The 12,086-nt window shown below is 35.7% G+C and overlaps 2 protein-coding genes across 3 annotated transcripts in view; both read left to right on the top strand.

Moving 5' to 3' along the window:
• The first annotated feature begins 1,514 nt into the window (after positions 1-1,514).
• ywhae1 (tyrosine 3-monooxygenase/tryptophan 5-monooxygenase activation protein, epsilon polypeptide 1) lies at positions 1,515-11,158 on the top strand. Of its 2 annotated transcripts, XM_083547655.1 has the most exons (7): positions 1,972-2,170; positions 4,022-4,221; positions 4,308-4,414; positions 5,656-5,862; positions 6,217-6,353; positions 7,521-7,562; positions 10,044-11,158. In XM_083547655.1, exons 1-6 carry the CDS (start codon positions 2,107-2,109, stop codon positions 7,526-7,528), a joined length of 723 nt encoding a protein of 240 aa, XP_083403781.1. In that variant the 5' UTR covers positions 1,972-2,106; the 3' UTR covers positions 7,529-7,562; positions 10,044-11,158. The 2 variants fall into 2 exon arrangements, with proteins under 2 accessions (XP_083403780.1, XP_083403781.1); XM_083547654.1 differs by lacking the exon at positions 7,521-7,562 and having other exon boundaries at positions 1,515-2,170.
• A 145-nt stretch (positions 11,159-11,303) lies between these two features.
• The window catches only part of cpda (carboxypeptidase D, a), a 24,025-nt gene continuing 23,242 nt past the window's right edge, over positions 11,304-12,086 (top strand). The window contains exon 1 of the mRNA XM_083547652.1: positions 11,304-12,086. This exon is cut by the window's right edge and continues 1,452 nt beyond it. The gene's annotated coding sequence lies outside the window, so the exon portion shown is untranslated.

Genomic DNA, 12,086 nt, shown 5'->3' with positions numbered 1-12,086 from the left:
TTCTTTTGACTGTGTAGGTAATTTTAAGAAGCATACATGACTGAAATACATATTTGCTGAAATGTTGTTTAGCTATATCTATATTTAGAATATCTTCATATAAAACCTTTAAGCAAATATTGTATTTGCTTTACCTTTAGTTACTGGATCTTGTGTTTGGTACTGTGCATTTAGAACACTTTAGGGATGTACACTGAGCATTTTTTAGGAATGATACTAGTAACACTGGGTATGCCCTTCTTCTCCACCACTGAAGACCACTGTTCATGGAACCAATTTGAGATCGTTTGCTTTGTGACTGATCAATAACATGCTGGGAATTTCCATTTAAAAATGGGTAAATTATGGCGATGAATAGATGCATATAGTTGACAACAATACTCTAAAAGAGTCTGTGGAATTCAAGCTGTGATTGGGTTCATTCTCTCATATTCTCAATCATGTTTGCATGATTTATGTGTTGCACTGCTGCCATATGATTTGGCTGATTATAAAATTGCATGAATGTGTAAGTGTATAGGTGAATATTGGTGTTCCTGTTTAAATGCTCAATGTGATTGGAATTTAATGGCCACTTTGTATCTCAGTGTACATTTGCATCACTTTATTATGGAGAACTGGCTTTCTAACTTTCTCACTGACAATAACTAGGTGAATTAACAATGCTGAATTAATTAGTGTGAGATAATTAGTACTGATTCATGTAGCCGAAATCATTTAGCTCAACTTAATTTATATTGGTGAATAACAAGTTGGCCTGGGTAATAATAGCAGCCTTAGGGTTGGGTTACATATTTTATATACAAATCAAGAGAGAAATAAGAAAAGCATAGACAGTGCAACTGCTCATACTCCAGTGCAATGCCATCAATCTGTGACTAAAAAAGCAGCACTGTTTAAAAAGTAGAATGAAATTGTGACTTAGTAAATGATTAATATAATCAAATACCAGTATCAATTATTAATAATGGTGCAGGTGTCCATTTCGATCATTAATGTTGTAAAGAGCCTGAGGTATTTTTTTAAAGCCCTAGAAATAATCTAGGAGCATCTCTTTTTCTTCTTCTCCTTCCACCTATTTGTAATCTATTTCTATATAAGTATTTATGGAAAATGAGAACCTTCCTAAAATTTGTGTTTGCTTTTTTTTTACATTTAATTTAGTGACTCATTTACAGTAAATGCTGTTAATACACCCGAGTGACACACCGGTCCAGGACGAGGCCGAGGCCACCGTGCACATACACACTTACACACACATTTACACCAGGGGTCACTTAATCCCATCCACCAAGTGGCATCTTTTTGAGTGGTGGAAAGAAACATGGAGAACCCTGAGGGAATGGAGTACGAAACTAAAAATCACTGTTCGTGTTAAACATGAATCACAAACCACTAATATATAATTGATTATTATTATTATTATAATTATTATAATTATTAAACATGAATCACAACCCACTAATCTATAGTTTATTATTTTTATTAATAATAATAGGCAGTTTAACTGGATCAGACAGGATTAATCCAAAGGTCAGTGAACAATTCAGGAATAAAAGCTATAAAATGTCAATAATTAATTTCCCAGGTAAGAAGTCTCTGGACCCCTAATGTCCCTGCAGTGCAGATTAGACAGAAAAATCTAACATTAATGTTTTATATATTTACAAGTTTACTCTAATGTGTATCTTTTTATAATAAATATTTATAATAAATATTAAAATCTCATCCTTTTGAGTCCACTATTGTTCATGAACACGAGAATGTGAGATCACAATAAATCACAACAATAAAATAAAATACTAATTTGTTTAAAATAAATCAATAAATATCCCCTTTTTAATGATAAATAATTTATAAACATAATTTTAATATTAATGTTAATAGTAGAAGGTTGAAGGATAAAGTAAGGACTATGGTTGGTCGCTGCTGTTGTCCAAAATACCCGGATGAGAGCCTCCGCCATTTTTCCTCCAGTTTGACCGGCGGTCGCGCTTCAGTATCATTCAGGCTGCAGCTGCTGGCTTGCGCGAGGGCCTGCTGCTTAACTCCCACTCCTTTTTTTCCAGTCCGTCGCTGAAGTACACTTGTCGCGCATTTCCCACCATGGCTAACCGGGATGATTTAGTATACCAAGCCAAGCTTGCTGAACAAGCGGAGCGATATGACGGTAAGATGAATTTGAAAGGAGTGTAGTCAGCCCCGTTACCCCCTTCCCTTACACCGCCTGCTAGCTTGTCGGGCGCAGTGCTTTCTAGCTAGCCGTAGCAAGCATCGTAGCTCGTTTTAGCGACCTAGCTTATGCAGCAGTTGTGAGCGCTTAGTTGGGACTAGTTAGTGGGTGGTATAAATATGTGTAGTTAGCCTGCTTGTGGGTTGTGGAACGAGAATAGGGGTCTGGTGAATGAAAAATACTTGGCTCATCAGAATACGATGAGGGATGGAATGAAGATGGAGACGTTAGTGGAGCAGACAAAATGGCGGATAGTTATTGGGCGAGGCGAGCTGTTGCTAGCCAAGACGGGGGGGAGTAACAGACCTCTACACCCCACCTGACACCGACACATTTAATTATAGGCTGCAGTAATCGTGATTATACAAATCTGCTGGTTTACTTTTTGAAGTCATCTCGGTTGTCAACACAATACTGGCGTCCGAACGTTCTTTTCATTTCACTAAGTAAAGGTTAAGGCATGCAGTCACCCCAGCAGCAGGCTGAGCTCGTGTTGTGTGTGACTGCTGCATGTCGACGACGCTTTCTTCTTAGCGTGGTACATGACAATGAGCAGGTGAATTCAACTGACTGATAGATGAAACACATACAGTGATCTGTCGTTTAATTTATTTCCAAAAAAAATGGCTGAGCTGTTAATAATGAGAACCGGTTATTCAGTCAAATCTGGCTCTGTGAAGCCGTGGTCAGGATATTCACACGCACAAAACGTAGGACTGTAAATCAAAACGGGTCCTTAAGAGCTTTTGGGCATCTGTCATTTAGTGTAACGGACACCGATAAGACTGCACAAAATAAAAATAGTATTCAATCTTTTCTCTGATTAAATTTTTTGATGACTCATCCTGAACTTGACTTGTGCTCCTCCAATGAAATGATGTCAGGAATGTAAGTCCCGCCTCCTGGGGTGGGTCTTGTTTTACAGCAGCAAGCATTGTTTGTCTGTGATTTTCTGAATATTTTTTTTTTTTTACTTGATCTCTGCCTTAGTGAAGGAAAACTTTGGTTGGAGTTCAAGATGGAGAAATCTCTGCAATTTAGTTATGTGAGAGAAACATTATAGATGAGGTTTTTTTTTAACCAAGGTTTCTGCTGTTTATTGGCAGGATGTCTTTTTCTGCCATGCGCTCATCACAAACACACATTCTGTCTTTGTACACATTCAGGGGTTTTCCATCATCTGGTATTCAAATGTCAGATTACTCCAGTTGATGACTCTTCATTACATTTGTGCTGCTGACAGTTGAATTTGGCATGTCATCATTTACATCGCATCTATTCTTTGGTAAAGTGTGTAAGTGGAGAAATGCTCCAGTGTGTGTGGGGGTGTATGTCTCATTAATCGCTTAACTATTTTTTAATGCGCTAGTTCACTAAGGTACTACCAGGCTATGTTTAAACTGGGTGTGGCATATCCTGAATAGTGTTCACTGTTGTGTAGATCAGTCAAATCTTTGAAAATATGTCCACATTTATGGGGACTTACAAGTTCACAACAGTAAATCCAAACAGTCGTGCTTAAAAACTACTGTATTGTTTTGTTCTAGAAAAAAAATATATATATATTTTAAGTTTAAGCATACCATATGCTTATTGTATTTGTTTACAGAGAAAGGTATTTAAATAGTCTTAATATTTGCGACTCTGTCTCTTAATGTGTACCCCATGTGGCTCAGTGATGAATAAATGTTCGAGAGAGAGATATTAGTGCAGTGAATTAAATACCACTGGTAAAAGATCGCTTTATTAAATTATTTATTTTATATCTTCTTTTTTTTATATATATAGAAATGGTGGAGTCCATGAAGAAAGTGGCTGGGATGGATGTCGAGCTCACAGTCGAGGAGAGAAATCTGCTGTCGGTGGCCTACAAGAATGTCATTGGAGCAAGAAGAGCATCCTGGCGGATAATCAGCAGCATTGAGCAGAAAGAAGAAAACAAGGGTGGAGAGGACAAATTGAAGATGATCCGGGAGTACAGGCAAACAGTAAGCCTTTATAATCCAGTTAATCAAATCGCAGAGCAATTTTCAGTTTGGGTCTGTCTCATTCGCAATGGTTTTTTCATATTCAGGTTGAGACGGAGCTGAAATCAATTTGCAACGACATCCTTGATGTGCTGGACAAGCACCTTATTCCAGCTGCTAATTCAGGAGAGTCTAAGGTGTTCTACTACAAAATGTATGTATATCTTGTTGTTGTTGGGGTTTTTTTTAGTGTTGTACTGTGCAAATATTTTAGGCAGGTGTTAAAGATGATACTGTAAAGTAATAATGCTTTAAGAAAAATAGATGTTTATTTTATTAGTTCAATTTTTTTAGCATTTAACAAAATGGAAAATAAATGAACAGAAGAGAAATCCAAATTAGATCAGTATTTGGTGTGTTCATCCCTTACTTACAAAACAGCATCAGTTATTCTAGGTACACGTGCGCACAGTTTTTGAAGGAACCCAGCAGGTAGGTCGCTCCAAACATCTAGGAGAACTAATCACAGATCTTCTGTGATTGTAGGCTGCTTTAAATTCTTCTCTTTTCATGTAATCCCAGAGAGACTTGATAATGTTGAGATCAGGGCTCTGTGGGGTCCAAAACCAACACTTCCCTGAAAAAGGACATTGACTGAATGTTTTGGGCTGTTGTCCTGATGCAGAATTAATTTAGGACCAATCAGATGCTTCCCTGATGATGGTGCATGATGGATAAGTATCTGTCTGTATTTCTCATCATTAAGGGCACCATTAATGCTGACCAAATCTTCAACTTCATTTGCAGTAATGTAGCCCCAAACTTGCAAGAAATTTCCACCATGCTTCACTGTTTCCTTCAGACACGTGTTATTCAACTTTCTGTTCCAGACTTCTTAAGAAAGCAGATGGGTGTAGCTGGGTCGCACTGGTTTCTTTGTGCTCAGTTTCACCATGGTGTATGACCTGTAATCAAACTGTCTTTCTTAACTTTTGCTTGGAAGCAGAGTTTGGCTGTTCCTCACCCAGCCTTCTGCGTTTCTTTCTGTTTTAGTTAATGATTGTGTTTCAAATTAATGATCATTGGCACCTGCCTGATATAAACAGTTAATCGTATGCCTGACTGATCCTGCAAAATCCCTGACTATGCGCAAGTGTACAAAGTGTCCAGAAGTAATAATTCTGGAAAAAGGGCAAAGGGTGGTCACACCAAATATTGGTTTAATTGGGGGAAAAAAAAAATCATCATCTTGCTCACTTTGCATTTGGTAAATCAAAATTAAGTGCAACATTCAACATATAATTTTTAAACTATTTATATTCACATGAAGCATTGTGTTTTGAAGTTCTGGTAGATTCATGGTGGGAAAATGTATTAAGTACCCGAGATTAAAGTGACTAGCTGTGTGTATGAATGAACTAACCAGATGTTTTGGTTGCGTTTCTGATTTCACAGGAAGGGTGACTACCACAGGTATCTCGCTGAGTTTGCCACAGGCAACGACAGGAAGGAGGCTGCAGAAAACAGTTTGGTTGCTTACAAAGCTGCTAGTGATATTGCAATGACAGACCTTCAACCTACACACCCCATTCGTTTGGGTCTCGCTTTGAACTTCTCCGTATTCTACTATGAAATCCTCAACTCTCCTGACCGTGCATGCAGGTTTGTGTGATGCAGAAACAGCCTACAGTTTGCTTTCACTGTATGTATGTGTGTGTATATATATATATACATATATATTTTAATTTTATTTATATATATTTTGGAGCTTTTACTATGGCTCACCAAACAGAGAGACTCATTAAGGCTCACTCCTTAAAGACTCATTAAAGAGGAAGCCCATTTTGGCTTTTGCTATCTTGGGTTCGCATGTTGAGCACTGGCGAATTAGCAGTGACTAATGTTGGGAGAACTCTCCGGATGAAATGTCAGCTCTGTGCTTAATGTCTTGCCGCCTTGTTTATTTGCCCCTGAACTACAACGGTGTGATGTGATTATTATAATTATTGGTTTCAGGTTGGCAAAGGCAGCATTTGATGATGCTATTGCTGAGCTTGACACATTGAGTGAAGAAAGCTACAAGGACTCCACACTCATCATGCAGTTGTTACGTGATAATCTCACACTATGGACTTCAGATATGCAGGGAGATGGTAAGTCACTCAGCATACATCACACAACTGTTCTCAAAATAGGGAGGCTGCAATAAACATTAATAGAAGTCTGATATAATATACATGCACTGTATGGCCAAATTTTGGACACCTGACCATTATATCATATGTTCTTGTTGAACATCCTGTTACAAAGATAGTCCTTTTGCTGTGAAAGCGTTCTGTTAAATTTTGAAGCTTGGCTGTGGGGATCATTTATCCACTAAGGTATGTATGGCCAAAGCTGTTGATCCCAAAGGTGTTCAGGTCAGAGTTTTGTGCAGGCAATTTGAGTGTTTCCACTACAACCTCAGCAAACCATGTTCGCCTTTGTGCGCAGCAGCAATCATACTGGTACGGGTTTAGGTTTCTTAGTGTGAAGTATATAATGAGTTCCTGAGCAATTGTGTTGCTTTTAGCTTTGTGTGACTGTCAGGTTTCACTGGTGTTTGGTCATACAGTGTATGATACAGTGCACACAGATTTTCATGCATGTGTGTGCATTATGTGCATCTATAACTAGAATATTACCGTTTAATACTTTTCTTTTATTAAAGAGTATCAAGTTGTCACTTAAATAAAAATTTTTTTTTTTATGTAATAAATGCCCCTCCCCCCACCTGCATAAATGTATCCAGTTATTACTTTACAGTTGCTACTGCCTAGCCACAAACATATGATCGATTTATATTCACGTTTACTTTGTAGCAGGTGTAGGTACGGCTGTTGAATCTTAATGAGTGCTGCATTTTTTTTTTTTTTCGTAAGCAGTGAGTAAGTAATAATTATGGCTTATAGTACATTATGTCCAGAGATGGGGCACGACGTGCTGCTTGGTTAAATGGCTATAGGGATCTCATGTGCAGGTTAATTAATGCATTGTAACTAGTTGAAAATTAACTAGTTTCCACTTTGCTTCCACCAGAAAATATGTACCATTTTATAATTATGTAGTGCTTACTTTTTATGAACCTGGTGAATTTTTCTTTTAATTAAAAATAAACTATAAAACAATTTTGAAATGCATTTCAGCAATAAATTAGAACCTAAAATGAGGTTGATATGAGACTGGTGCTAAACTTTGAAGTCTGTGTTTAGCAGCTTATTGTGCAGAATGTTTTGTCCTCCTTTTAACTATTTGCTTCCCCCCTCATTTTTACTGTTTAGATTCCTAAAGGGTTTTAAGTTAATTGCCCGCAATCTGTATTTGTAAGTGAGCCCATTTCTTGTTTTGTTGTTTTGCCACTCATATTGCCACTCACTCACCTTTACTCTAAGGTTTGCTATGGCCAGAAATCTACTAGTGTGTACCAAGCATGTCTTGACATTAACTCTCTTTTTTTTTTTCTTTTTTTTTTTTTTCTTTTTTTTTATTATTATTATTATTTTTTATTTTTTTTATGGACATCAGGGTAAGAGAAAATTTGCAGCTATGGAGACATTGTCATGGAATTTGTAATTAGGAGTTGTGATGTTAAATTATTTGCTTGCGTAATTGTAAATACTCACCAGACGGCATCTGGTAATGTCACTTTAAGCAGGGGAACTTAAACCTTTGTAGCTGTATATGGAAAAAAACGTAAGAGCTGATTATTTTATAAATATAATTATATTATTTAGATTTTAGCTCATTATTGAAATTTGTACGGTGACTATTTCCTGTGACTGAGCACATTTACATTATTTGCAGCTCCTTAGGGTTTGGAATTATTGTAGTTTTGATTCATTTATTTATCTCAATCTGAGCAGTCAGGTTTATAATAAATACCACTGTTTTGTTAATTATTGTTGTAACCACATGACTATCTTTGAACCCCACATTTTGAACAATGAAAATGTATTCATGAATTTCCTGAGCTTGAAGATGCTGTGTAAGAACCATGCTGGTTTGTGCAAATACACAAAACCTTTAACACATAACAATCTAAAATGTCAATATTGTTTATTAACTAAGTTAAGAATTTATTTTTTCTTTCTGTTTTCTGAGCTCAAGTTTTGATCTGAACTTCAACTTTCATATCTTATGACTGACATTAAAATATTATTAAATAATAGTAAATAGTACTTGTTTGTGCTGTTTAGGGCTGTAACGATTCCTTGAGCAAATTAAGTAATTCGATTCCAAAAATTAATTGAGGCAAATTAAATTGCCTTAATGCTTCGTTTAGTCCATTTAACTAAACATGTAGCACTGTGTTTCCTACAAACCCTTTATTCCTGACGCACCACCTGCTAAACTCTGGAGCGCTCTGGACAGTTAAATACAGAAGACGCTACAAGAGAAAAAAGGAGGAACAGAAAGAAAACAGCGAGGTGTGAGAAGATTTAGGCCAAAGAAAACACCAGAAAGTTTCCAAAGTTTGGGATAATTTCAAACGAATGCAAAAAAAGAAAGCACAGTACAGTGCACGTACCTTTTTATTTTATTTTTTTATTTATTTATTTAATTAATTATTTAAATAAGTAATTTGAAATTGATTTTATTTTTTATTTATTTATATGCAGTGAGGTCAAAAAGTCCCTCTACAATGGCCGCGTAGAGCAGGTAGTGGAGCACGTTTTTAAAGCTGGCGATAAATACATGGATTTATTGTGTGGAAAATTTCAAAGCAGCTTTTCCGGAGACAAGAAAACCACATTACGATAATGTGAGATTTAATAAATAAATAAGAGTGAGAATGATGGAGTTCTTAACGTAACTTAATTTGCACAGCCACTGCAGAGGGACTCTTTGAACGCAACTATATTTGTATTTTGATGTAATATGGCTATTAAATACACTAAATAGGTTTAGTTTTCACTGATGTCGGCGCTAAAAAATTTGGGGTTGTTTTTTTGAAAAATGTACTTCATTTTAAGAGACCTGTCTTATTTTTTCTTTTATTTAGTATTACTCTTTTAATAAAGAAAAATAATTAATAAAGAATTAATCTATTATTGGATTAATTGTAGGAATAATCTTTAGAATACATGATTACTAAAATAATCGATAGCAGCAGCCCTGGTGCTGTGAGCCCATATGAAATGGGATAAAGTGCTTTTTCAGATTCCCACTGTACACGTCAGTGTAGGTCAGTGTTCTACGGTGTAGGCTGAACGCTCTTTATTTATCTTACTGTCACACATGGCTTTGTCTGTTAGCAGGTTTAGATATAAATTTTTTTTTTAGAATGGTTATCACTTACTGTGACTCACATGACTCAGATCTTGCATGAGAACTTTTAAAGCATGGTCTGAAATTTACAGCAGCGATTTAATCGTCTGCTTATCTCTATACATGATGTACATCCATGTCCACTTGGGTGTCAGTGTCCTGCAAATATAGTGATATGTGATATTTAGTTCAAGACTTACACCCACAGCTGCTGTGCTGTTTTATATGGAGTGTGCAATGGGTGTACAGTTAACAACCTGTAAAAGAAAATGTTTTCTAGCAACCTTTTGATTTTACCATTCGGCTTTATACAATTATAATCTTAATAATAAATATGCAATGAATTGTGCACATTTTTGATTGAGTACTGCTCCCCTATCCACACTTGTTAATGATTTATTTCACCTTGTTGCATGCGTATTCCACTAGAAGTGCTTTGGTGTTGGATGAATAATTGGTGCATGTTGTGTGTTGGTGCTGCCATGACAGAATCTTAAAGAAGAAATTGCTGATGTATTTATTGTTTTATTTTGCAGGTGAGGAACAGAATAAAGAGGCGCTGCAAGATGTGGAGGATGAGAACCAGTGAAACATCACAGCCAATATGAGACTCCAGCCCACTCGCCCCCTTCCCAAAGCCTACTCATAAAGGTGGCCACCAAGCCCAACCTCAAGAATGACGCGCAACAGCTTGATGCCTCCGTTTTTGGTGTTTTGTTTTTTTGTTTTTGTTTTGTTTTTTCCTCTTTGTTTTATTTTTAATATCCATTATTTTTTATTATTCTTTAATTGAAACAAAAAACCACTTCCAAAACCGACATCAACTGTAATTTCTGATGGGCAGAGCTTAGACATTTTTGGATTTTTATTTTTTTTTGTGTGTGTGTCCTGGTACAATGTTCCTTTTTTCTTTTCTTTCTTTCTTTTTTTTTTAAGTTTATTTTCATTGTTCCTCAACATTTTATCAGTTGCTGGATATATTTGAGTTTTTTCTTTCATAATGTAAGTGCAAAATTAACTTTTATTACTATTACTGATATGTCTACTATTAGGCTATTAGTTGTTGGAGCTGTAATATTTGTGTTAGTGCAATTATGAAATGCAGTTAAAATGATTAAACCTTGGAAAGGGCAAGTCAAAAATAAAGTGCTCTTTTTTTTGTCAATTTAGATCTTCAGAGCAAGTTTGCAAGTTTCTTTATCCATGTGGAGCAAAATGCTTAACATCACAAAGTAGGAGTTACGTAGTGATACTTAGCAGTGGTGCGGACTGTAATTTGTGCTAAAATACTGTATTATGCACATAGGCTGATGGTGGATGGATAGTTGCAGCTCTAAAAATTGAAGGAGCCTTGTTGCTTTTAGAACTAAAAATGCAGGTCTCCATTGGCTGTTTTGAAAATATTAAAAAGCACTAATAAAGTTGATTTTAAGCTCTCTCAAGTATATGAAATATATTTCCCTTCTTCCCCCAAATTTATATATTGCCTACTATTTCCTCTGTATTTTTGTTCATATTTAATTTGATTCTAATTTGTACTACTACTGGAAATTTGACTGGAGCCACAGACAAAGAAATCTGTATTATTGTTCTTATAGAGAAACAGCATGGAATTAACATTGGAGTTAAAATAAAACTGCCTCAAATAAAACCTTCTGTGATTTTAATTTTGCATGATATAAATAATAACCATGCTGGTTAAATGGGAAACTTCATTAAAAGGTCGAATGAACACACAAAACTGGTTTTATGTTTTATCCAGAATGGGGCACAATTACAAAACCACAGACAACTGCAGCTGAGCGGTTTTTGTGGGTTTCTGGTGTTTGGTTGTTTTTTGGGTTTTTTTCTACCGTTTCAAGGAGCTATAAAAGGTTGACAGGATGGCGATCAAACTTGTGCAACATGGTTAATTATACTCGAGTGATAATCAGTGTGTGTGGTTTGTTTTGCGTTTTGCATGTAAAACTTTAAATCCAATGCATGAATTAAAATAAAAAACAAATTAAAAAAAGATTAGAAAAGCACTTCGAATTAAGTTTAGAAATCTTGGTGTAGAAAAACCTAAATTAGTTCTTGCACTTTAACTTATTGTCATTTCCAAAACATTACGGTCCTGTTTCACTTGGGCCTTTCACATTGTTACTGGTGCAAACTAATAGGTGCCATTACTACATCAGTCTCTTAAAATTCATTCAGGTGTAGGTGCCTTTTATAGTTTACTTCCACATGCATGCATGGATATAAGTAGACATACACTAGATATTATTAATTTACTGTTAAATGAGTTTAACATCACAATTATGAGTAAATTACCTTTCATTCATGGTAATCTTGAGTACACTTTTCTTTATTATCTTAGCTTTAATTCACGAGTTATTTCAGATTAAAAATAAACAGTAAATTGCATCAAATATTACATTTGGCAGATGTAATCCACAGTGACATGTCATTTATAGAACTAAGCATTTGAGGAAACAAGGCCTTGTTCAAGGGCAAAGTAGGGCAGATTGGCATGGGTGAATAAAAAGCATCAGTATCAATCACCTGAATAACTTATTAATAAAAAAGTACAGCTA

This window comes from Silurus aristotelis (assembly GCF_946808225.1).
Source record: "Silurus aristotelis genome assembly, chromosome: 8".
Lineage (NCBI taxonomy): Eukaryota > Metazoa > Chordata > Actinopteri > Siluriformes > Siluridae > Silurus > Silurus aristotelis.
Note: the sequence above shows the minus strand (reverse complement) of the source record. Positions and strands in the feature narration are given on the sequence as shown.

What these genes read in the sequence shown, in the direction of transcription:
- ywhae1 (XM_083547654.1), top strand. Translation starts at nt 2,107, where the DNA reads ATGGCTAACCGGGATGATTTAGTATACCAAGCCAAGCTTGCTGAACAA. An exon ending in AAGGTGTTCTACTACAAAAT is followed by an intron (nt 4,415 to 5,655) that starts GTATGTATATCT and finishes CTGATTTCACAG; the next exon opens with GAAGGGTGACTACCACAGGT. An exon ending in TCTCCTGACCGTGCATGCAG is followed by an intron (nt 5,863 to 6,216) that starts GTTTGTGTGATG and finishes TATTGGTTTCAG; the next exon opens with GTTGGCAAAGGCAGCATTTG.